Source organism: Heterocephalus glaber, unplaced genomic scaffold (genome assembly GCF_053883595.1).
Source record: "Heterocephalus glaber isolate CG9 unplaced genomic scaffold, H.glaber_assembly_v1.0 deba00000347, whole genome shotgun sequence".
NCBI lineage: Eukaryota > Metazoa > Chordata > Mammalia > Rodentia > Bathyergidae > Heterocephalus > Heterocephalus glaber.
The window spans coordinates 14,826,485-14,850,187 of record NW_028258143.1 but is presented as its reverse complement, the minus strand read 5'-3'; the positions used below and the strand labels follow the sequence as shown (position 1 = coordinate 14,850,187).

The 23,703-nt window shown below is 42.2% G+C and overlaps 1 protein-coding gene across 1 annotated transcript in view; it reads left to right on the top strand.

The window, feature by feature from the left end:
* The first annotated feature begins 5,702 nt into the window (after positions 1–5,702).
* Gpr39 (G protein-coupled receptor 39) overlaps positions 5,703–23,703 on the top strand; it is a 250,818-nt gene continuing 232,817 nt past the window's right edge. The window contains exon 1 of the mRNA XM_004836096.4: positions 5,703–7,389. Coding sequence (XP_004836153.1) covers positions 6,534–7,389 — 856 coding nt within the window. The 5' untranslated portion in view covers positions 5,703–6,533. The remainder of the gene's footprint in view (positions 7,390–23,703) is intronic.

The following is a 23,703-nucleotide window of genomic DNA, read 5'->3' as shown; positions in this document are numbered from 1 at the left end:
TATATAAAGAATTGAAAAAAAGTCAGACACCCCAAATTTAAAGACCCAAATCAAAAATGGGCATCTGAAATGAACAGACATTTCTCAGACAAAGAAGTAGACATGGCAAATAAACGTATGAAAAAATGTTCAACATCACTGATCATTTGAGAGATGCAAATGAAAACAACGCTGAGATTCCACCTCACTCCAGAAAGAATGGCTGCTATCATGAAATCACCCAACAACAAATGCTGGTGGGTTTGTGGGGAAAGAGGAACACTGCTCCGCTGCTGGTAGGGGTGTAGACTGGTACAACCACTATGGAAATCAGTATGGAGACACCTTAAAGAACTAGGACTGGAAGCCCCATTTGACCCCGCTATTCCCCTGCTGGGTATCTTCCCCAAAGAATTAAAAGAATCATACCACAGTGATATATGTGCACCCATGTCCATAGCAGCAGTTTGTAACAACTAAAACTTGGAAACACCCCAAATGCCTATCAACTGGAGACTGGATCAAGAAAATGTGTTTTTTAAAAATAAAATGGAGTACTACTCAGCCATCAAAAATGAGAAATTAGAGACATTTATAGCTAAGTGGATGCACATTGAGGCGATACTCTTAAGTGAAATAAACAGGACACACATGTGTAAATACTGAATAGTTTCTCTGGTGTGAGAAACTGAAAGTGTAAATAAGGACTAAAAGATATAATAGATAATGTGAAATAGGAGGAAAAGGGGCAAATGAAAGGGGGAACTGGGAGGGGTAGGGAAAAGGAAAGAAGGGAAGGGAATTAATATGAGAAAATGAAAAAATGGAAACAAAGTCTTTGTAAATAGGGAGGGATGGAGGGGTTGAAAGGAGGGCAGGGAAGAGGGAAAAAGAACCAAGAGAGTATGTAAAGGTGCATATCTCCAATGATGAATGTCATTATATTGTATACCTAAAATGTACCAATAAAAGGATGTACAGAAAAAGAAGTTTCTGCACTCCAAGAGAAACCACCAACAGAGCTAAGAGACAATCTACAATACTGGTAAAAATTTTTAGCAGCTGTTCCTCAGACAAAGGACTTCTATCTAGAATATATAAAGAATTGAAAAAAGTCAGATACCCCAAATTTAAAGACCCAAATCAAAAAAGGGCATTTGAAATGAACAGATATTTCTCAGACAAAGAGTAGAAATAGCAAATAAATGTATGAAAAAATGTTCAACATCAGTGGTCATTCGAGAGATACAGATGAAAACAACACTGAGATTCCACCTCACCCCGGAAAGAATGGCTGCTATTAAGAAATCAACCAATAATAAATGCTGGTGGGGGTGTGGAGAGAAAGTAACCCTTCTCCATTGTTGGTGGGAGTGCAGACCGGTGCAACCACTGTGGAAGTCAGTATGGAGATACCTCAAAAAACTAGGACTAGAGGTCCCATTTGACCCAGCTAGTCCCCTGCTGGTTATCTTCCCCAAAGAATTAAAAGAATCATACCACAGCAATGTATGTGCATCCATGTTTATAGCAGCACAGTTTGTAATAGGTAAAGCTTGGAAACAACCCAAATTCCCATGAACTGGAAACTGGATAAAGAAAATGTGGTGGTTTTTTTTTATAAAATGGAGTACTACTCAGCCATAAAGAATGAGAAACTAGAAACATTTATAGCTAAATGGATGCACATTGAGGCCATACTCTTAAGTGATATAAATAAGACACAGATGTTTAAACGCTGAATAATTTCTCTGGTGTGAGAAACTGAAAGTGTAAATAAGGATTAAAATGATTAAAGCGAATAATTGATAATTTGAAATAGGAAGAAATGGTCCAAAGGGGTAGGGGAAGTGGGAGGGGAAGGAGAAATGCAAGAAGGGAAAGGAAAAATTATGAAAAAAGGAAAAAATGGAAACAAAGCCTTTGTAAATAGTGAAGGGTGGAGGGGGTGAAGGGAGGACATGGAATGGGGAAAAAATAAGAACCAAGGTACATCATGTACAGGTACAAGTACCTAATAATAAATGTAAACATATTGTATACCTAAAATGTACCAATATAAGAATTTAAGCAAAAGAAAAAAAAAGAAAAAGAAAGAAACTCATTCATCTATTTTGTTACTTCTGCTGCTACCATTTCATACAATTCTTCTGGGTGGCTTTTGATTTCTTCCACTTCAGTGCTCCCTTGATTTGCCTTACAAGAGCTGGGGCTATGGGTTGCATCTTGCTTCTATGTTTCTCATTTTCTTTTTTTTTAAAATTTGTTTTCTGCATTGAGTGTTGTAAGCTGCTTATGTTAGATAGCTTTATTACTGGTATTGAGACCTTTTTAGGAAATGACTGCTTTTCAGAGATGTCTTCTTGTTATAGCTGGCTTTTGAGTCTGTCCCAGGATCCTGACTCTTCTGTTTATTAGGGATGAAAAGTTACTGCCTGTTTGGCCTAGCATCAAGTTCTTGGGTGCTGGACTATAGCATTGGTTATGACCCCCAGATAATCTATGTATTGGCATACAAGGAAGATCAATTGATCACAACAACTATGGAACCTTGGCTAAAGTAGTAAATCAGTAATAATAATAGCACAGACTGGGAAATGACAAACTGTGGTAAGTATTAATTTGCTCCCTTTAAGTATAAGACTTATATAACAAAATCTAAGACAAATCAGAAAATTATATACAATATATATCCACTCGATAGAGAGATTTTACCCACAGGGGAGAAAATTTAAAGGGGATAAGAGGAAAAAAATAGAGAAATAAGAAAAAGAGATTAGAAGCAAGGCTGAGAGACAGGAGGGAAAGAAAGAGGGAAAAAACATAAACAAGAACGAAAGAAAGTAACAACAAAAAATTGAAAACAATGTTCAAACTAACAAAAAAAGCAAAAAGCAAACTAAGGAAAAACCCCTCAAAAGTGAAGAAAAAAATATTCTGTGATTTCAAGGCTGTGGTTATCATCTGGGGTCTACAGTTTTATGGCGGTGTCCAATTTAGGGTGTGACTCTGCTCTCACTGCAGACAAAGGAGGCAGTCAGAGCCCAAATCCATGCTGCATAATCCCAGTAAACCTGCAGTAAAATAAGGGCAGGGTGCTGGATCTGGTACTTTTATTTCCACAGAAGTTCAAGGTGATCCTGGCCTCTAGTCATGGAGCTGGGACCTGAGTCATTTAGCTTGTAAAACTCTGATGTCTCTTTCTGCCCTGACCACAGCTCCTGTGGTTAGATGTCTCCCATGGTTGTCCCTCATCCAGTCACCATGGGATTTTAATACTGGGAGCCCTGAGATGAAGCCAACCCTTGGCTGCTCTGAGTCTCAGGTTCCATTGACCCCTCCCTAAAATGGCTCTGACCAAGCCCTGTCTCCAAGGTATACAGCAGTCACTTGGACTGGAGTCACTCATCAGCTGTTGTAGTGCACAGCATTTAATCCTCCATTCCACTGCCTCATTTCTCCCTGGAGACCTGTGAGTTGCTTGCTTTCACTGTGTCTCTATAGATTTTATCATCCTTTCTCATGCCAGAACCCAGAGAGAAAGTGTAGATTGCCTCTTCCTTTTTCTATGTTGAGGTCTATCTCTTCACTGTCTCTGTGGGCTCCAATTCTCCCTTCAGATACTTCCTGAGTACTGGGGTTCCACTTTCCTCCTTTCCTTCCCCAAATTGTTATTTTCCAGTGTCTGGATTCTGCATCTTTGAGAGGCTGATTTGTTGCTGCTTACTGTCCACCCTCTTCCCAGAAGTCTCCATGTGTGTGTATCGGATATGAGAAAGTCCACGGACCTGACCTAGACCACCCCCCTTCTTATTTTGAGATGAATCTCACTATGTCATTCAGGCTGGCTTTGAACTCATTATGTAGTCCAGGCTGGCCTTGAACTTTCAGTGATCCTCTTCTCTCAGCCTCCACAGGTGTGTGCTCATACACCCAGTTTAGACCTTCTCCTTAATGTTTTCGGACAGTAAACAACTAGGGCTTCTATAGAGGATCCCGCTCAGGACTCTAACTGGAGTTAGGAAAATATAAGGACCAGACTCACTTCCCATCTTCTTGCCCTATAAACTTTGTGGAGGAAGAAGGGCACTTAGCTGAGAACAGTGCACCAATAGGAAGTAAGTTAGGAGTTTCTCTGCCAGCAAGAAAGTCAAACAAATACCACATGAGGGAGTGGGGAGGCCTCTAGCAAAATAAGTTATTTAGGGTGCTATGGAGTGGCAGAGGATACATTTCTAAAAGCCGGGGAAAAGATACATTACTTCACTTTGGAGGTTGTTATTTAACAAAGAGAGAGAGAGAGGACACACTATAGTCAGATATGAAGCTATTATAAAGATCTGATGGCCATACAGCACCCCCCAGATAATTAAATATTACATGATTCATGTCCAGTGGGGTGCACACCTGTAATTCCAGCACTCTGAGAGGCTGAGGCGGGCTGATTGAGAGTTCAAGCTCAACCTGGGCAACTGAGCGATTTAGCAAGGCTGTATCAAAGAATTTTAAAAGGGAAAAGGGCTGGGGATGTTGCACAGGGTGAATGCCTTTAAGTTCAATCTTCAGAAGCAGGAAGAGAAAAGAAAAAAACAGATAAAAGATCAAGAATTCCTGAAGTAGTAAGACCATGGGTTCAGGGTTTGGCTCAGAAAACATAGTCCACATATTTCTATGCACATCACTTAGGACACATTTCCTGGCACCTGTTGTACTCTGAGCCCCTCCTGGTAGGGGTTACAAATGTGGGCTGGGGGTCAAATTGCTTTTAATTTCCAAATCTTTCTCTCTCTCTCTCTCTCTCTCTCTCTCTCTCTGTATATTTTTAAGATGTACACCATGCTGTTTTGACATATATAGTGAAATGATTTCTATAATCAGGCAAATTAAATCAGTCACCTTCCAGAGTTACATGTGAGTGTTGCACCTCAAATCTATTCTCTTAGCAGATGTTCACCATACAGAACAATATTATAACCTGTAGTCCTCTTGCTGTACGTTAGATCTCTAGATTTATTCATCACACAATTGCAACTTCCTGCCCTTTGGTCTGTAGGTCGCTCCGCTTCCTCTCCCTCCCTGACCCAGGTAACCACCCTTATTCCGATTTTGTTACTATGTATTTGCCTTTTTTTTTTCTTTTTTTCTTTTTTTTAAGGTTGCCCGTACAAGTGATCTTGCTGTCATTCTTTTGTGGCTTTGGGAAGAAATCTGGATACCCCAAGGCTCACATCAGCCTGTGCTGGGGAGGGAATCCATTTTCTATTTTCTTCCTTCAAGGCAGTGATTCTTGACTTACCCGCCCACCCCGCTCCCTACTCCCCATTTAGCGATGTCTGGAGACCCCCCTGTCACGACTGTGTGCTAGACAGTACACAGGACACGCCCCCTCTAACTATCACTTTTCCTTCTGATCTTGGAGTAAGATGAAAACGGGCCCATTAAGGTTCGATCCCCCGTTGGGACAGCCCGTGGACTGCTCCGCCTTCCCCGCTCCGGGGCGCACAGCGCGGCGCCGTCCTCATCCATATGCAGGGTCCCAATTAAAGACTCCCCGCCGCTTCAAGAGCAGCGAACTGAAACTGAAAGGAGGGACCCCAAGCTCTTCCGTCCCCAGCGGGAAGGCGAGGCAGGGGCCCACGCAGCACAAAGTCGGGGCTTTTACTGGGATCCCATTAGCCTGGTAGGGGCCGATTCCAGCTCCTTCGCTGCAAACACCCTGTGCTCCCTAAAGGCAGAGCACCCGGGGAGAGCGCTCCCCAGCTCCCCCGGGGCGGCTGGGAGGGCAGCGGAGGCGAAGGCTGGAGCCCAGGGCGAGCCATCCAAAGTGGCCATGGCCTGGCCTTTGAAGGGGCCCTGGACAATTGTGGGAGTGCACGGCGTGGTGGTAGGAAGGTATCTTTCTCCAAGCCCGCGAGCACCAGGAGCGCACTCTAGCTCCCAGGGCGCACCCCTTGGGAGGCTGTAGAGGCAGAGACGCCCGCGGCTGGCTCGGCAGGAATTGCAGGGCGGCGAGGGAGGTGGGGCCAGCCGTTTTTCCGCACCGTGCCTAAGTGTTGAGTCAAACTCCGCCACTGGGCTGGTTCTGCAGCCCGGCCTCAGAGTACAGTTTGCTTTGGTTAATGATTGACCACGACTACCAGGCTTTCCGAAGCTCCCGAGAAGGTCTGGAGGGCCGGCCAGGGCCGCGAGTGCCTGAGGGTTGGAGCAGGGAGGGGGCAAAGCAGCGGGTCTGGTCGCTCCGTGCGCACAGAAGGCAAGGACAGGGACGCGGGGACCGCCGTGTACCCTCTGAGGGGTGGGGAGGGCAGACCCGCCTTCCGCCGCCCCGTCCCAGGCTCACTCCTACACGCTCAGCCCAAAACCCCACCCCCAGGCCCCTCCGGCCCCTCCTAAGGCGGATTGCTCCAGGAAGCTTCCATAAAAGCACCTGCAGTGCTAAATTACTTTTGCCCAGAGAACTCAAGTGAGAGAAAGTCTGCGTCCAGTCCCGTTCGGAGTTGCCGCCAAGAAAGGAAAGTTGAGACGTCTTTGGACCTGGTGGCGGGGCTTCTCTCATGGCTTCACACCGTGAATCCAGCAGTGACTGCTCCCAAATCATCGATCATGACCATGTCCCTGAATTTGAGGTGGCCACCTGGATCAAAATCACCCTCTTCCTGGTGTACCTGATCATCTTTGTGATGGGCATCCTGGGGAACAGCATCACCATCCGGGTTACCCAGCTGCTGCAGAAGAAAGGCTACCTGCAGAAGGAGGTGACCGATCACATGGTGAGCCTGGCATGCTCCGACATTTTGGTTTTCCTCATTGGGATGCCGATGGAGTTCTACAGCATTATCTGGAACCCTCTGACCACCCCCAGCTACGCCCTGTCCTGTAAGCTTCACACTTTCCTCTTCGAGGCCTGCAGCTACGCCACGCTGCTCCACGTGTTGACGCTTAGCTTTGAGCGCTATATTGCTATCTGCCACCCCTTCAGGTATAAGGCCATGTCAGGACCCTGCCAGGTGAAACTGCTGATTGCCTTCGTCTGGGTCACCTCTGCCCTGGTGGCATTGCCGTTGCCTTTTGCCATGGGTATTGAGTACCCCCTGGTGCATGAGCCTACTCACCCGGAGTTTACTTGCAACCGCTCGCGTAGCCACCACCAGGAGCACCCTGAGGCTTCCAACATGTCCATCTGTACCAATCTTTCCAACCACTGGACGTTGTTCCAGTCCAGCATCTTTGGTGCATTTGTCCTCTACCTCTTGGTCCTGCTCTCTGTGGCCTTCATGTGCTGGAACATGATGCAGGTGATCATGAGGAGCAAGCAGGGCACAATGGCCGGGACCGGGCAGCAGGTGCAGCTGAGAAAGTCTGAGAGCGAGGAGAACCGGACTGCCAGGAGGCAGACCATCATCTTCCTGAGTGAGTCCCTGGGCAGGTGACCTTCCCACCACCCACTCGAGTCATTTCCTGTGGTGCTCTTCACCTGAAGTCTTACCCTAGAAGTGTAAACCTAAATTCATTGATGTGGAAGGTTTTGGCAGATTGAGGGTATTGACCTTGATCTGGGTGTGTGAAGATTTATTCTTTATATTTTTGGGGTTTGTGGTGGGTTATAGTGAAAAGAACACCAGACCAAGAGTCATGAAGTCTGGAAACAACATCTCTGTGACCTCAGGGCAAGTCACACAAAATTATCTTGGGTAAAATGGGGATGATAATAGTGGGAAATATGAGGGACAAAATAGTTCATGCAGGCCAGGTGAAAGTCCTTTGTGAACTAGTTCTGCAGAGATAAATGGAGCACCTGGTCTCACTCTGTTTTTGTCCTGAAGAGCCTGTTTCAGGCAATGAGCTCGTGTTCCCATTTTTCTCTTTTGGAGAAGATAGGCTGATATCTTATTGCCCCTGGAGTGATCCTCCTACCTGACTTAGGAAACTGGAGCTCTGAGACACTCTCTTCCCAGGGTAGGGCTTGGGTTTCTGCAGCAATAGGTCTATTTCTTACCAAAGCAGAGAAGCATGGCAGTATAGACTGTTTGGTCCAGAAAATGCAACTTGGCAGATTTGTGGGACTGGACTGATTGTCTAAAGAAACCAATTCCCATGCAGAGTTGTTTGCTTTCCAAACTTTGTTTTGATACAATGGTTTAAAGTTGAGGACATTTCTGGATTTACAGGAAATATTTCAAGGGAGTCCCAGGATCTGTAAGGCCTCAAAACCTTCAAAAGAGGGGCTTTGTCACTGTCTTCTGGTAATCAGGGCTTTACTCTAGACACATAAAGTGTGTACGAGCAAAGGGTTTTAAAGAATTATTTTTTTAGCTAAAACAAGAAAAAAGCAATATCAAGGGTATGTGAGTGTGAATCAAGGAGAAGTTGATATTACATACATTTCTTCCTTCTCCCCTCTCCCCTTTCTAGTGTGGTGTGCCAGGAAAAAGAATCATTCATTGTACTGTTTGCTTTGGTGTGGGAAACCTGAGTAACTAGTTCCAGAGGTGGGAGTTAGAGGAGAAAATTGGAAGGCACATGCGTCTGTGAGTCTGTATCAGTGCTGCTCCTGCCCTCTGCAGTGTTTGCAAGCAGCTGACTTGATTTTAGTGAGCAAAATGAGAGCAGGAGCATGCAAAGTTTGGTTACCTATGCTGCAGCAGGGGCTATGCTGGGTAGTTTATGTTTTCATTTTATAGAGGAGGAACTGGAGGCTTAGAGAAGACAGATCAAAAATCTCATTAAGTGCAATTCAAGATTCTCACTCTGCTTTTCAGAGTGTCTGGCCAGGACTTTCATAAGCCTGTAGTGAAGAGAAAATGAAATAAGACAGGGCTTCCGCAAACAAGGTGCTACCTAGATTAGCCTGCTGGTGTTGCTGCTCCCTCGGGCCAGCTTCACTTGAAGCTGGGGTAGGGAGTATTGGCAGGCAGCATCATCTGGAGGCATGGGAAGGACACTCTGCCCATCTCAGTCTTTGTTTCCCACTGGCTGCTACCCAAAATATACTGGGAAGGAATGGATATTGCACTTGCTTAAAGCTTGAATGTTTGTGGAAAGGCTAGCTCATCTAACATATCCCCTACCTACTTAGGCTTGTCTTGAACTGTTAGGTGTAATATATACTGTAATGTGAATGAGGAATTTCTCTCTCTCTTTTTTGAGTGTAGGGCGATAAGCATTAGAGGGTAGAAAAGAATTAGGAAGTGGTGGGCTGTGTTAGGTGCATGTAGCTCAGTGGTAGACTGCTTGCCTAGCATGTACGAAGACCTGGGTTTATTCACCAGTATAGCCCACCCCGCCACCACTGAACAAAGAAATTACCTCTCAACCTAATTGAGGAATTAAGGTTGCCTTCGGTCAAAGGAAAAATGATTGATTTACCTTTGTTCTCTGGCCAACGTCTGCATTTTAAAACATTTCTCTGCATAGATATCTGTTCTTTTCCCAGTGGGTGTTCCAAGTTAAAGTCCGCTGTCATTTGGCAGTATAAAATCAGAATGCAATAGGTTTTCCTTAGAGATGGATAGGACCTTGGAGATCATCTCATTGGGTTAGTACTTTAATTGCCTGGAATGAGTTTGTTCTCACGGCTGCTGTCATCCTTTGCTCCTAGCTTTTTCCCTCTCTCATAACAACAACTGTATTAATCACCTACTGTGCTCCAGGCCTTAAGATTGCTGAATGGCAATCAGGTGCTCAATGTGTGACAGTCTTGGGATAGTATACCATTTGTATTTAGCCCATTTCCTCTGCAGTAGGTTTTCAAAGCCATTCTTGCAAATGTCCCCCTCCCCTAATGAGTTTCACAGAGCTTTGAAAAATGGGAACCTCCCTAATTAATTCAAGTTAGGAAATAAATTAATGGACCAAAGAGGAAGAAATCATGTTTTGCATCCATCAGACTATAATAATGAAATTTAATTTGTGCGTTTCATAAAACTTGTGCTTTGGGGCATTTTTAACCCAGAACAAATGAACATATAAATTGTTTACAAATTGCTGAATTTGATATAGTATTTAACTGTCTTTTTAGTATTTCATTTAACAGATGGATCAAACTAAAGCAAATATTTGCTCACCTCAAACATTTTTTGAATTTAATGTGAAATGTAAATGATGACATAGCACAAGATGTCTTTGGAGTTCTTGAGGTAATAAAAATAATTAAGGGTTTTTCCTCCTCATTGTTAAAAATTTTAACTTCTGTATCATTTAACTTCTGTATCAATTCAACCCAAGATGAGGAAGCCCATGTAGAAGATATCAAGTTTCCTTTCTGCATCTTTCGCTATTCTGCCCCATTTGAGTTGAGGTGTTGGTTTGGAGAAGAATGAAAACAAATTGGGAACTCTGGGCGAGCAGAAAATGCTGAGATGACCACTAGGTCTCCAGCAATTTGCAGGAGCAAAAGTAATGCAGAAGTGCACATTCCTGGAGAGGTGAGTGCCCCTTCCTGTCCCTTGTCAGCTCAGTGAGAAATCAGGGTTAGGGTTTTTCCAGCTGCACAGCCATGGCTTATGTGGCCATGGTAACATGTGACTAGTGTCAGAATAGAAGTTGCTGGTCTGGATTAGACCTCTTCTTGAGAAGAGGTACTGGTGGATGTGGCTGTTTGTCTCTTGGTTGTTGAGGATGTGCAAAATGAGCTTTCCAAATGTGCCTCGCCTCCAGGCACATGGACCTGTGGCTTCCTGTCAGGGCCACTCAAAGTGGAACAATAGAGAGGTTTTTAATTAATTTTAATTTGTAACTTTCGGGGACATGGAATGGTTGGGACTGCATCACAGGTACCTCCTAGAGGGCAGCAATTAGCTTCAAAAGTAGTTACGAAAAAGGAGTTTTACAGATGATCTTGAAGCTACAAAGTTAAAGGAACATCATAGAAGATTCTGATACTATGATAATTGTCTTCTTTTACATTCTGATTTGCTGTCCCAAGTCAGAGGGTAAGGGAAGGAATGATGCCCAGTGGCAGGAATTGCCCATCAACTTGGGTTGGCCATGGGAGAATATCTCGAATATGACCATCACTCATCACATGAGTTTGGGTGGGAAAAGGGTGAGGGTTGCCACTGTCAAGGACTACATGTAAGTATCGGTAGAATGAGCCAGGGAGGGAAAACAAAATCAGAATCATATAACATCATAGTCTTGTCCTTTGGGTTTTTAGACTCTAGATTTATTGTATTTTATTTTTGTTTTTTTGAGATAGGGTCTTGCAAGGCAGGGTCTTGTCTGTAGTTCAGGGTAACCTTGAACTCACTATGCAGCCCAGGCTGGCCTCGAACTTGCATCAGTCCTCCTACCTCAGCCTGCCTAGTGCTGGGATTACAGGCGTGTGCTACCATGCCTGGCCTTAGACTTCAGATTTAGAGGCCAAGCCAAAAAGGGTGAGGGTGGGAGAGAAAAAAGCCAGCTGATATGTTGTCTACTGGGCTCTTTATCTGAAGGCAGTCGGTACCTGAAAAGAACTCTTGAAGTCAGTTCCCTTAAAATGGGCTTCAAAATTTCATGTTTTAAAGACATTTGATTGGAACTTGAAACTGAAATTATGAAAGGAAACTTGTATTTTATAAATATAGGTTATAATTATGACTGTTAATTCTTATAACAATTATTGAGAATGAATCAAATGTTGCTTTCTGATGACATAACTTTTCTGATGGAGCTATAGGATAACCTTATTTTTTATTTTCCCAGTAAGGTTATAAAGAGGTCTTTCTCCCAAGGTCTTTTCATATTTTTTTACTATTTAAATCACCCTCATTGGAGCACATGTCCTAGAATCATTATGGTCAACATCCCATTCTTCTACTATTATTTTTTAATTTTTATTTTGAGACAAGGTCTTGCTAAATTGCCCAAGCTATCCTTGAACTTGTAATCCTCCTGCCTCAGTCTTCTGGGTAGCTAGAATTACAGTCATGCACCACTGAACCTGCTTTATTCTACTGTTAAATGGTTTAATTTTGACAACCTTCATTTGTCAGTGCTTGGTATTTGATCCGTGTGTTTCTTCAGCTCCCTGTTCATTGATCATGAAATTTAGTACTTCATATCCCAGCTGTAACCAAGAATATGATTAGTTTAAAAACCAATTCCTGTATTCTAGTGTATAGCAAGTATTACATAAAATTGTTGCTTGAAAGTGCTTCTTAAAATGCCATAAGAATCTTTTAATAGTTTTTCTTGAATAATTTCAATACTGGTCTTACAATCATGATTTCACCATTAATTTTCCTGGCAAAGGCTGTTTCTGTTGTGTAAAAAGGATGTCAACCCAATCTTTCAGGAAAATATCACCAAAATTAAATTAGTGACTTTTGAGTGTAAAACAGTATTTTGTCTCAGATGTTTGAATATATCAGGAAAAAGTTTTTCCTCAAATATTCAGATTATTGGCTCTATTCTCTTCTTCCTTTTATAGATGCAGATGTGGCTGTAATAAATGGTATTTCATATTTATTTTTATATTTGTGATATCTGTCATAAATTGCAAATGTCCTGTGATCAGCCTGGCAGACAAATATAATAATGCTGCTTTATTTGTATAATCAGGCTGTCTCAAAGATTTCATTTCTCTGTTGAAGAGATGCATAGTTCCCGAGGAAGGGAATATTGGAATCCCAGATCCCATTCATTAGCAAGCCTGTTCATCTGTCTTAGTTGCATGCCTTATGGGGGCTGCCAGAGTATAATCAGGCAGCAGAAGCCTTCGCTGAGCAGAGTATTCAGCTTATTAATGCTAAAATTGTTCAGAATAAAAGCCATTTGTGATTTGAGGCATCACACAGGAAGAATATGGAATTGGGAGTTAAAGAACCTGCTGCCCTGCCTTAGCGGACAAGCTCCCCCAATCTACCACACTACTTAGCTCCTCTATGCTCTCATCACCTTTTCCCTCTGCCAATTGACTCTCCACCTCCACCCTTTGGATACTTACTGAGTACTGGAGAGAAGGTTAGCCATCATCATCATCATCGCTCCACTTCTTGTCATGAGATACTGGTTAGCCTCACTTGGGTCCTGCTGGATGGTAGACACCTTATCTTGCAACTTTAAAGAACTTCATTTCACAGAGTATCCTTTGTGCTTTGTGTTTTTTGTTCATTTATTTGTTTTGGAAACAGGGTCTCAATATGTAGCCCAGGCTGGTCTTGAACTCATACTGATCTTCTTGCTGGGATTACAGGCATGTACTACCATGCCCAACTCCTTTTGTATTATGTTTCCAGAGCCTTGCCCTTGCCCAATTTCCTGGGTGTTCTTCACACTGCAGCAAGGGGCTCTCATTGGCACCCCCATGTTCAACCCTGATATACTAAAACCAGTCAGAAGCTTCGAGGGCTCTCATATCATTCTGTGTCTAGAATCCTTGACATTAACCTGCCCTGGGTTAGCTGCCTGATCAGCATGTTGAGTTCTACTGTTACCTTATGTTAGTCTTCTTTGGATGTCATTACAAAAACCATAGGCTGGGTGGCTTAAACAAAAGATAGTTATTTCCTCACAGGTCTAGAGGCTGAAAGCGGGACATTAACGTGGCAGCATCTCCCTTGGGCTTGCACTTGGCCGACTCCTCGCCACGTGGTCCCGTGGCTCTCTCCATGCATGTGTGCTCTTGCAGTCTCTTCCTCTTCTCAGAAGGACACCAGTCCCGTCTAATTCAGGCCTTACCCTATGACTTCATTTAAGCTTAATTACCTCCAAAAGGCTCCATCTCCAAATACAGACATTTTGGGGCCAAGGCTTCAATGTATGAATGGGCGGGGGTATATCATTTAGTCCACAATACCCCTCAATTACCATGCCCTACTGGCCACCCTTTAATTCCTCCAATAGACATGGCTATACCTGCAGCCTTGCTACATGTTGTTTCTGCTTCCTGAAATGCTTTCCTGTCTTACTCCAAGCTCTCTAGCCTCACCTACTTCAACAAGTTACTCTCCTCCTCCTCCTCCTCCTCCAGGATCTCATCAGAAAGCTTGATTCATCTTCTCACTTAGTTTAAACTCTCTTGGAGCAATATTCACTGTTGTAAGTTTACAATTGTGTAATACTAGATCAATTTCTGTCTTCTTTCTTATTTCTTGACGGCAGGAGCTATGCCTAATTTTTGCTCAACAGTGTGCCTTCATTCTAGCATAGTATCTGGGACATAGCAGATATTCAAGAAAAATTTGTTTACTAAATAAATAAATGAACAAACCTCAGTTTCAATTTGGGAAGTAAAGTTCTATTTGCTCTTGGACATATGTATTCCAGTGGAAACTTATTTCTCAAAAATGTCCTGGTTAGTCTGAAGCTAACGATGCTCTCTTTGAAAGAGATCCAATCCCACTGAGGCCTCTTAACAAGTCAGACCATCATGGAAGACACTTAAGATTTCACTCCCCTAAGAAAGTGACCAGTCTGTGCTAATTGGCCCCTGGATAGTAGTTTTAACCATATGTACCTCGAACCTGCCAGAAGTAACCATGAAATGAAAGTGATTCAGGTGATATTTAATAGTCTTTGGTAAACATAGAACCCAAACTATGATCCTCAGGAAATTATCCCAGTTTACCTGCATCTCTTTTCTTTCCCTGTAGAAAGATAAATTCTGAGATGGTCTCCTGAATTCCTAGTACCTAGGGTATATATGCCTTCTCCTCATTACTCAATCAAACACTAACCTAGGTGTTGTAGTGAAGAGATTTTGTAGAAGTAATTAAGGTTCCAAATCTGTTGACCTTCAAACAGAAATTTTCTATGTGGGTTTAACCAGATCACATGACCCTTTGAATCTAGGTTTAGAGGTCAGAAACAGGAGAAGTCAAAGGACCAAATCATGAAAGGCAGTTCACAAGTGAGAAATTCTTTGTTGCTATAATTGAAGATGGAGAGAACCTTATACCAGAGGATTCAAGGAGTCTTTAGGAATTGGAACCAGCAAGGACATAAGGACTTGAGTGAGTTCAGAGGCAGATTTTCCCCCAGAGACCTGGGAAAATAATTCATTATCCACTTTGAGACTTTGAACAGCACTCCCAGCCATGTTGTGCCCTAATGAATAAATAGGTGTTGTCTTAAGTTACTATGTTTGTGATAATTTGCTGTGTAGAAATAGAAAACCAAAACTTCTCTGAACTCTGATTAAGGGACTCCCAGGTAAATGCATGCCTTAGTTAGATCTTCCAAGACAGGTCCAGTCTCTAGAAGTTTTTCTCTAAAACGTCTCACCTTCTAAGGACTGCACCCATGGGTCAGCCATTCACTGCCTCACCATTCACACATTGATCAATGATCAGGAAATTTGTGCTCAGTGAGCAGGAAGTTCATTGCACTCCAGATCACCATGGAATGTTCACTGGACTTTTAGACTCATGTTTCCGGAATTCAAAATTTGCAAATAAAAGTCCCACCAGTGGAGTTTTTGGAATCTGAGATACTTTGTTCATTAAAGAGGAGAATGATGTGGGATACACTTAATAATTATCATCCTTTTGGTTGCTCCATCTCTTCATAGCCTGGCACTTATTAGGTGCTGGATACAATCTTGATGAATATGTTAATATCTGCATGGCTTTGTCTCTTCCAGGGTCTTCCTCACTAGACTATCTCCTTAATTATCTAGCTTCAAATGGAAAAAGTAGTGGGGAAGGAAAGCCAACCACATTGCTGGAAGCCAGTATGAATACAAAAAAATGTCTAGGGCTAACAAACTTTACCATTTTCTGGCTTTAGGGTTCCTGCCAACTTAGAAACTTGACAACATTTCCTGTTTGCACTTACTGTGTATAGCATCCATCCTGGCAGGCAGAGGGCTTTCCAGACATCTCATTCTACTGTTTTACACATCTCAAGAGTGGCTGTGTAGTTGGCGAGCAGTGGTGTTACCAGAATCTGACAGACAGAGATCGGGAGGCGAGGCTGCAGCATTAAGTTGCCATTGTACTTGTTAAATGTCTAACTGGTTATGAAACCAAAAGCATGCAGAAATGGGAGTTGGGCCCAGTAGGGAATGATGAGGTTCACTGAACATGCAAAGAAAAGCCATCCTCTTTATCTAATGAAGGAGAAAAAAATTTGCCCTACCTTAGAAATAAAACATTCCACACAAGGTGTGTAAGCAGAGCAGAAGTCATTTAGCTTTATATATTATAATTCTTTGGAAGACATGATATACTCAGCAGAAACATAGTTTTCTGGGAAATTTATGAGTCTACTTTCTATATACTGCCATGCTGAAAAATTAAATATCATGTCGAAATGACAGCTGTGTATTTTCTATATTTAAAAGACAGTTGATGGGTTGTCACTATTTTTCAAGTTCAAGTTTGTCTTGACAGGTGACAAGTGGGTCACCTTGGTGATTGAGGGCTGTTGTCTAGAGGATGGAAATTTCTGTAGAAGCCAGCTCTTCTCTTTCTTGGGCCTGAGGTTTTCCTCATTACTGTAAGCCCACTTCCACCAGAAAGGCTGCCTGGATTGGCTTTACCCTGGTCTAATCACACCAGCCAATCCTCCTGTTGCATTCGGCAGTTCACTCACCAAGTATTAATAAAACTTAGAATGTGAGTCATATCTATAGAGATCAAGATTCTGGTTTCATCTTTCAAGGAGCTTAATATTTTTCTAGTTGGGGAATCAAAATATTGAGCTGGAGCTTTCTTGGGATCTTAAAATGCACTTGATAAAGAGCAACGCTAGTGACTGTTTATGAAGAAGCTAGTTCTTGGCTCCAGAATTTTTAATAGAGCAGTTAATTGAATATCACTCCAGAGATGTTGCCTCCACCCTTGATGTTCACAGTGCAGTCTATGGGCCAGCAGCATAAGTATCCTCTGAGAAATGGTAAAATTGAATTTGAATCTACATTCTAAGCAGATCCCAGTGAGTACAGTGCCCTAATGCTGAAATATGAGATGAGTGATCCCTAGCACTTGGAGGGGATTCTTTAACTTGAAACAACCAGGAAAGGATGAATCAGGAATGATGTAACTCACCAGACATGGTAAGAGCTATCAATTGCTTGTTGTGTAGTTTAACAGGTGGGAATATATTTTACCACATGTAGGTACAAGAAACTTTCCATTACTTTATTTCTAAAATGTAGCTCCAAGAATATAAATGTAAGGTGGTGAGAATTTTAATCTTAGTAGCAACTGGTGAGTGAGGAACTTCTTCTTCCTTATGTCATATTAAAATTCAAGGGGAGGCTAGGGATTTAGCTCAGTGGTTCCCGCTGCCTGCTCTGCAAGCACAAGGACCTGAGTTCAATCTCTGGTACCAAAAAAAAAAAAAAAATCAAGGGGCTTATGAGGTATCCCCAAAATGAGGCATTTGGCCCTTTATTCAAATGCTTCCTGTTTTTCTTCTGTTCTATCATTCTGCTGCCAGAGCACAGGACCAGTCTGTCGAAGGACAGTCTTTTTGGTTTATCTTCATTCCTCCTAACATCACCATCACAAGGCTGTAATTATCCTCACTCTACATACAGACTTGCAGAGGTCATCAGCCACTGGGATTTAATCTGGGCTCTCATACCTTTCAGATTCTTTCCCTGAGCAGAGACATGGCCCTGAAAGGTGGATAGGTTCCAGGTGGGGACTTGTTATGTATGGTGAGGATGGAAGGGAAAAATGCATGATGCTGAGTCTGTAGACAATTGTCTTACTTTTTGGCTACCTAGCAGCTGTTGAGTATCTTTCTTGTGCTGAACAAAGTCTGTATTTTTGAGTTGTGCTTCCTTAAGACAGTGGCCAGAAGCTTGCTTTCCCAGGATCCTTCACAGATGGAATGTAGCAGTGTGACCTTGGCTGAGCTAATCACACAAACTGGCATGAAATTCTCATTTGGAAGAGAATAATGGAAAGGAGCCACATGGATTTTGGGGAACAAGGACAGTATGTGATAAGTGGCAGTGAGGGAGAGCAGGTGTAACATTCTGGGCCAGATGTTGGCACCACCTTTGTATTGGTGCAGTCCGGTGGCATAACCTGATAGGATTCCTAACTGTATACCACATTTTCTGGCTCTCCTAGGGATTATGAAAAATAAATAATAGCTTCATTTCCAGTTGAAACTGGAATGGGCCTTGTTTATGCATAAAATAAGCAATTCCATATGGTGGAGGGACCCAGAAGGGAGAGTGAATGATGAATTTAGACTGGAAAGTAGGTTGAGTCAAATGTAGAGGACATTGATTGGAAAGCTAAAGGAGTCAGACTACATATTGGAGGCAGTAGGGAGCCATGGAAGTCTTGAGAACAGGAGTAGCAGAAAGGAGTGAAAAAAGACTGAGGTGGCCATGGTGTGCATTGCAGGCATGCAGATGTACCTTGAGGGGTGCAAGTATGGAAATGGTAACGGGTTTTGGTGATGGTAAATAGAAAGGCTTGATCACGAAGGGTGGTAGATATCAACCCTGTTACACATTACCATCACTTGCAGAGTGTTAAATAATTGCCTACTCCTGCCCATTTATGGCAAATATTTGTCTGAGGGTGGGACCTGGGCTTCAGAATTATTTATGCCTGGAGATGATTCCAGTGTGTAGTTAGAGAATAGGGCAAGAGGGAGTTGGAAACACAGGTTGGGCTGTGGAACCCTTGAACTTCGTGGTTTTGCCAAAGTTTTTGACTACAAGCCAACAAATCTGATCCTGATTTTTTTTTTTTTTTTGGAAGTGTAAGAGATAACTCAAGGAAAGACTGAAGAACCAAAATGATCAGGGATCTAGGGAGCAGAAATTCACAGACAACTAACTGGTTTTGGGCTTCACCATCAGGGCAGTATTATCCCCGGGCATTTTCTCATCTTTGTAGTCCCTCCATTCAGGGTCAAATTACCACAGATGAAAGCTTCTTAGATGGGCTGGGGTTGTTCATCTACCCACTGGATGCTGAGGTTACGGCAGGTGACTGACAATGGCATCAAGACTGCATGCAGTGAGAGGTGTGGCCTCAAAAAAGTACATACCGTGTTGTTCCCAGGACAGCCATTATAAGGCCAGGAGGCAGAAATGATGGAACTCCTGGCTGGGAACAACACCATCATCAAGTTTCTTCTCTGCTACATTCAGTCATTTCTCAGACTTTATTTTGTGGGTAGTGTTTAAGGAGAAAATTACCACAAATCTTGTGGATATTTTAATTGTATTTATTTGTGATTAGGAATTGGGCAGCAGTCTGGACCAAAAATGACTCCAAATGGTTTGCTTGCAACATGGTCTGGGAACATTTATGGACAGAAAATGGAAGTGGTATACAGAAAGCTGAAAAGTATACAGATAGCAGGATTGGTTAAATCTTGGCATTTGTATTCTTTGTACTTCATTTGAACAGTTGGCTGCCTATGGTTGACTGAAGCACGGCTGCTATGATTGGCTACGATGTAGCTACTTGTTACAAGAATATGTTCCAGTCTGTTTATGCATCAAATTGGATCATAGTTCCCTATGTACAGTAAACCCTTTAGACCAAACTTAAAATTATGTATAGAGACAGCCAAACTTAATTTAACAGTGGTTATCTTTCGGTATTTTCCCTTCCCTGTTGGTGAGTCCTGGGTGATGTTGCCCTGGGTCTGGCCATCTCAGTGTATGAGCAAGTTAAAAGGATACAGAAGAGATATCTCCATACTGATTTCCAAAGTGGTTGCACCAGTCTGCACTCCCACCAACAATGGAGAAGGGTTCCTTTCTCCCCACACCCCCGCCAGCATTTGTTATTGGTTGATTTCTTGATAGCAGCCACTCTTTCTGGAGTGAAGTGGAATCTCAGTGTTGTTCTCATCTGCATCTCTCGAATGACCAGTGATGTTGAACATTTTTTCATATATTTTTTTGCTGCTTTTACTTCTTTGTCTGAGAAATGTCTGTTCATTTTGGATGCCCATTTTTGAATTGGGTCTTTGAATTTGGGCAGTCTGGTTTTTTTCAATTCCTTATATATTCTAGATAGTAGACCTTTGTCTGAGGTACAGCTGCTAAAAATTTTTTCCCACATTGTAGGTTGTCTCTTAGCTCTGTTGGTGGTTTCTCTTGCAGTGGAGAAGCTTTTTAATAAGATGAGATCCCAGTTGTTGATTCTTTGTGCTAGTTCCCATGCTCCTGAGGTTTTATTCAAAAAGTCTTTTCCTATGCCAATGTCTTCAAGAGTTCTACCTAATTTATTTTCCAGCAAGTTTAGTGCTTCTGTCTTAATATTTAGATCTTTAATCCACTTTGATCTTAGTTTAGTGCATGGTGATAGGTATGGGTCTAGTTTTAATCTTTGGCAGATTGAAATCTAGTTTTTCCAACACCTTTTATTAAATAGGCTATCTTTCCTCCAATGAGGGTGGTCCCATTTGACCCAGCTATTCCCCTGCTGGGTATCTCCCCCCAAAAATTGAAAGAATCATACCACAGTGATATATGTGCACCCATGTTTATAGTGGCACAATTTGTAATAGCTAAAGTTTTGAAAAAGCCCAAGTGCATATCAACTGGAAACTGGATAAAGACGATGTGGTTTTTTGGCTTTTTTTTTTTTTTTTTTTTGTACCGGGGATCGAACTCAGGTCCTTGTGCTTGTGCAGCAGGAGGCAAAACCACTGAGCTAAAGCCCCAGTCAAATGTGTTTTTTTATAAAATGGAGTACTACTCAGCCATAAAGAATGAGAAACTAGAGATATTTATAGCTAAATGGATGCATATTGAGGCCATACTCTTAAGTGAAATAAATACAACACACACGTGTAAATACCGAATAGTTTCTCCAGTGTGAGAAACTGAATGTGTAAATAAGGTTTAAAATGATTAAAATGAAAAATTTTAAATAGGAAATAATTTGAAATAGGAAAAGGTCCAAAGGTCTAGGGGTGGTGAGAGGGGAAGAGGAAAGGAAAGAAGGGAAAGGAAAAATTATGAGAAAAAAAATGGAAACAAAATCTATGTAAATGGGGAAGGGTGGAGGGGGTGAAGGGTGCACAGGTAATGGGGAAAAAATAAGAACCAAGATACAGCATGTTCAGGTACAAGCACCCAATGATAAATGTAAACATATTGTATACCTAAAATGTACCAATAAAAGAATTTAAAAAAAAAAAAGACACAGAAGAGGGACCAGCAGTACAGCCTGCCACTTGCAGAATCTGGTTAATGTCAAATCCACAGGGTGTGCTGTTTCCTGCCTGGGACCCTGACTCATTCTGCCTGTTCAGGTCACTGAACAGGTATCAGATTGTTGCTTTTCATCACCACAAAATCGGATTGAGTTTGAACCTTGACTTGGCAAACAAAGGTCTCTAGCAGTGCCTCAGATACACCCTCTGCTTCTAGATAGCAGCCTCTTCTCTTGGGGATTTTCTAGCTATCTTAATATGATATTGGCCTTGAGCCAGGACTCTTTGCTTCAGATGTAAAATCCCACCTTTGATGTCAAGAACATTTACCATAGAAAGTATGGAATAAATGTGGTGCATGTATTATCTTCTAAAAAGTTATTTAAGAAAGAAAAGCCAGTAATTTGTGAAAAGCCTTGTTCAGAAATATTTTTGTTTCATGTTGGACTGCTGATTGACCACTGAGTACAATATCAACTAGACTCTATCACTGGGGTAGTTACTGTTTTCTTCCCCTGCAAGTTTAGAGAGAGGGAGGACGCTCCCCAAAGCAGTTCCTCATAGAAGTCACTTCTGTTGGTGGTATTTCCTTCATGGGAGCTGACAAACCTCTGGCAAGCCTTCTTCTTAGGATTAAATTCTCCTTAGGACCTGGCTGTGAGCTGGATGCATCAAGAATACACGAGCAGGTATGACATGAGTCAGTTTCACATTCAGTGGACAAGGCCTTAAGTTTGTACATAGTGTGTCTTGAGTGTGTCAGGAATGGCAAGAGTGATGTGTTAGTTTTTTGTAGCTGCTGCAACAAATCATTACATGCTTGATGGCTTAAAACAACAGCAATTTATTCTCTCACATTTCTGGAGGCCAGAAGTCCAAAATAGATTTCACTGGCCCATCAAGATGAAAGCGGGTCGTTAGAACCTCTGGAGACTCTAAGGAGAGAACCTACCCCTTGATTCTTGCAGTTTCTGATGGCTGCTTGCATTACTTGGCTTGTGGTCATCACTCCAGTGTCTAGGGCTAGTTCCTCTGAACCATTCCTACTGTTTTCGTGTTATCGTCTCTTCTGTCTTAGTCCACTTGGGCTGCTCTAACAAAGTACTATGGGTTGGGTAACTTAGAAGCAACAGAAATTTATTTCTCATGGCTCCAATAGCTGAGGAGTGTAAGATTAAGGTGCTGGGATCTGGTAAAGGTCCACTTTCAGGTTGCAAACTAATGATTTCTTGCTGTGTCTTCACCTCATGGAACAGGCAAAAGAGCTCTCAGAGCCACTTTTATGAGTGCATTAGTCCCATCCTGAGGGTTTGGATATGGTTTGAGTGTGTCCCCCAAGGGTTCATGTGCTGAAACTTCAGCCTCAGTGTGGCAATGTGAGAGGTGGTAGGACCTTTTCGGAGAGAAGCTTAGGGGGAGATAATTTGAGAATTGTGGATTTTGCCCTCTAAAGGGGTTAATGCTTGTCTCTTGAGGTTACTTAGTTCTTGTTATAAAAAGACCAAGACTACTCCTGAAGCTCTGGTTTCTTGTTTTGCCATGTGATTTCTCCCTCTGGCTCAAGCCCCTACCATGATAACCAGTTACCATTTATGATGTAGCCAGGTGGGCCCTCACTGTCAGCTAAGTAGATGAGGCTTCCTAATCTTCAACTTTAAGCTTTTGAGTTAAGTAAACCTCTTTTTTTGTATAATTACCCAGGTTTTAAGTATTTTGTTAAAGCAATAGAAATCAGACTAATGGCGCGGTCTCTGGCTTTTCTATCTAATCACTACCCCTAAAGGCTGTATCTAATAACATCAAGTTAGTAATCAGGTTTGCAGTATATGATGGGCTACAAACAGTCAGACCATAACATTCTCATTATATGTCAAATTTCTCTCCTCAGATATATTTAGAGTTTGTATTGATAATCCAGGATAATCTCTTTACTTTAAGATCCTTAAACACTTCTGCAAATACCTTTTTCCTTTATAAGCTAGCATTTATAGTTTCTAGCAATTAGGATCTACTATTTTAGGGGAACATTTTTCAGACTGCTACAGACAGCAAAAGAATACCGAAAAGTATAAATTTAGTGTAGTATGTGAACATAGACTCCCAGCCTACAAAGAGACACTGTGAAACAGGACAAAAGGACTGTATTTCTAATCTCTTTTGTACCACCTGCAAGTGTATATGACTTGGGGCAGAATATGCATCAGCCCAGATCCTCAGTTTCATTGTCTGTTAAATAGAGCACTGATGTCAAAGGCTGATTTGATGTTCAGTGGGAAGAACATGGAGAACTTCAGTGCCATGCCTGGCATGTGGTAGATTCTCAATAAAAACTGGCTTTCTACAGTGACCTTGTGATATTACAGAAAGTATTCTGTCTGAGATCAAAAAGCTAGGTTCTAGTCCTTGCTGGTCCATCAGCTTGTGTCATTTTGAGCAAGTCACAGCCTTTCTTTTTGTGAAGCAAGGAGGGGGTAAATTTGAAAAGTTTATCCCAAAGTCTTTATGGAAATAACACAAATAGGGGATCCAGGTTCTAGACTTCAGCACTCCACAGAGTAGAAGAATCTGTTAAATCTCCCCTGTATTATAAACATGCATGTACATTTGCAATTCATTCTATTATATGTTATTGACTGATTCAAAATAAAA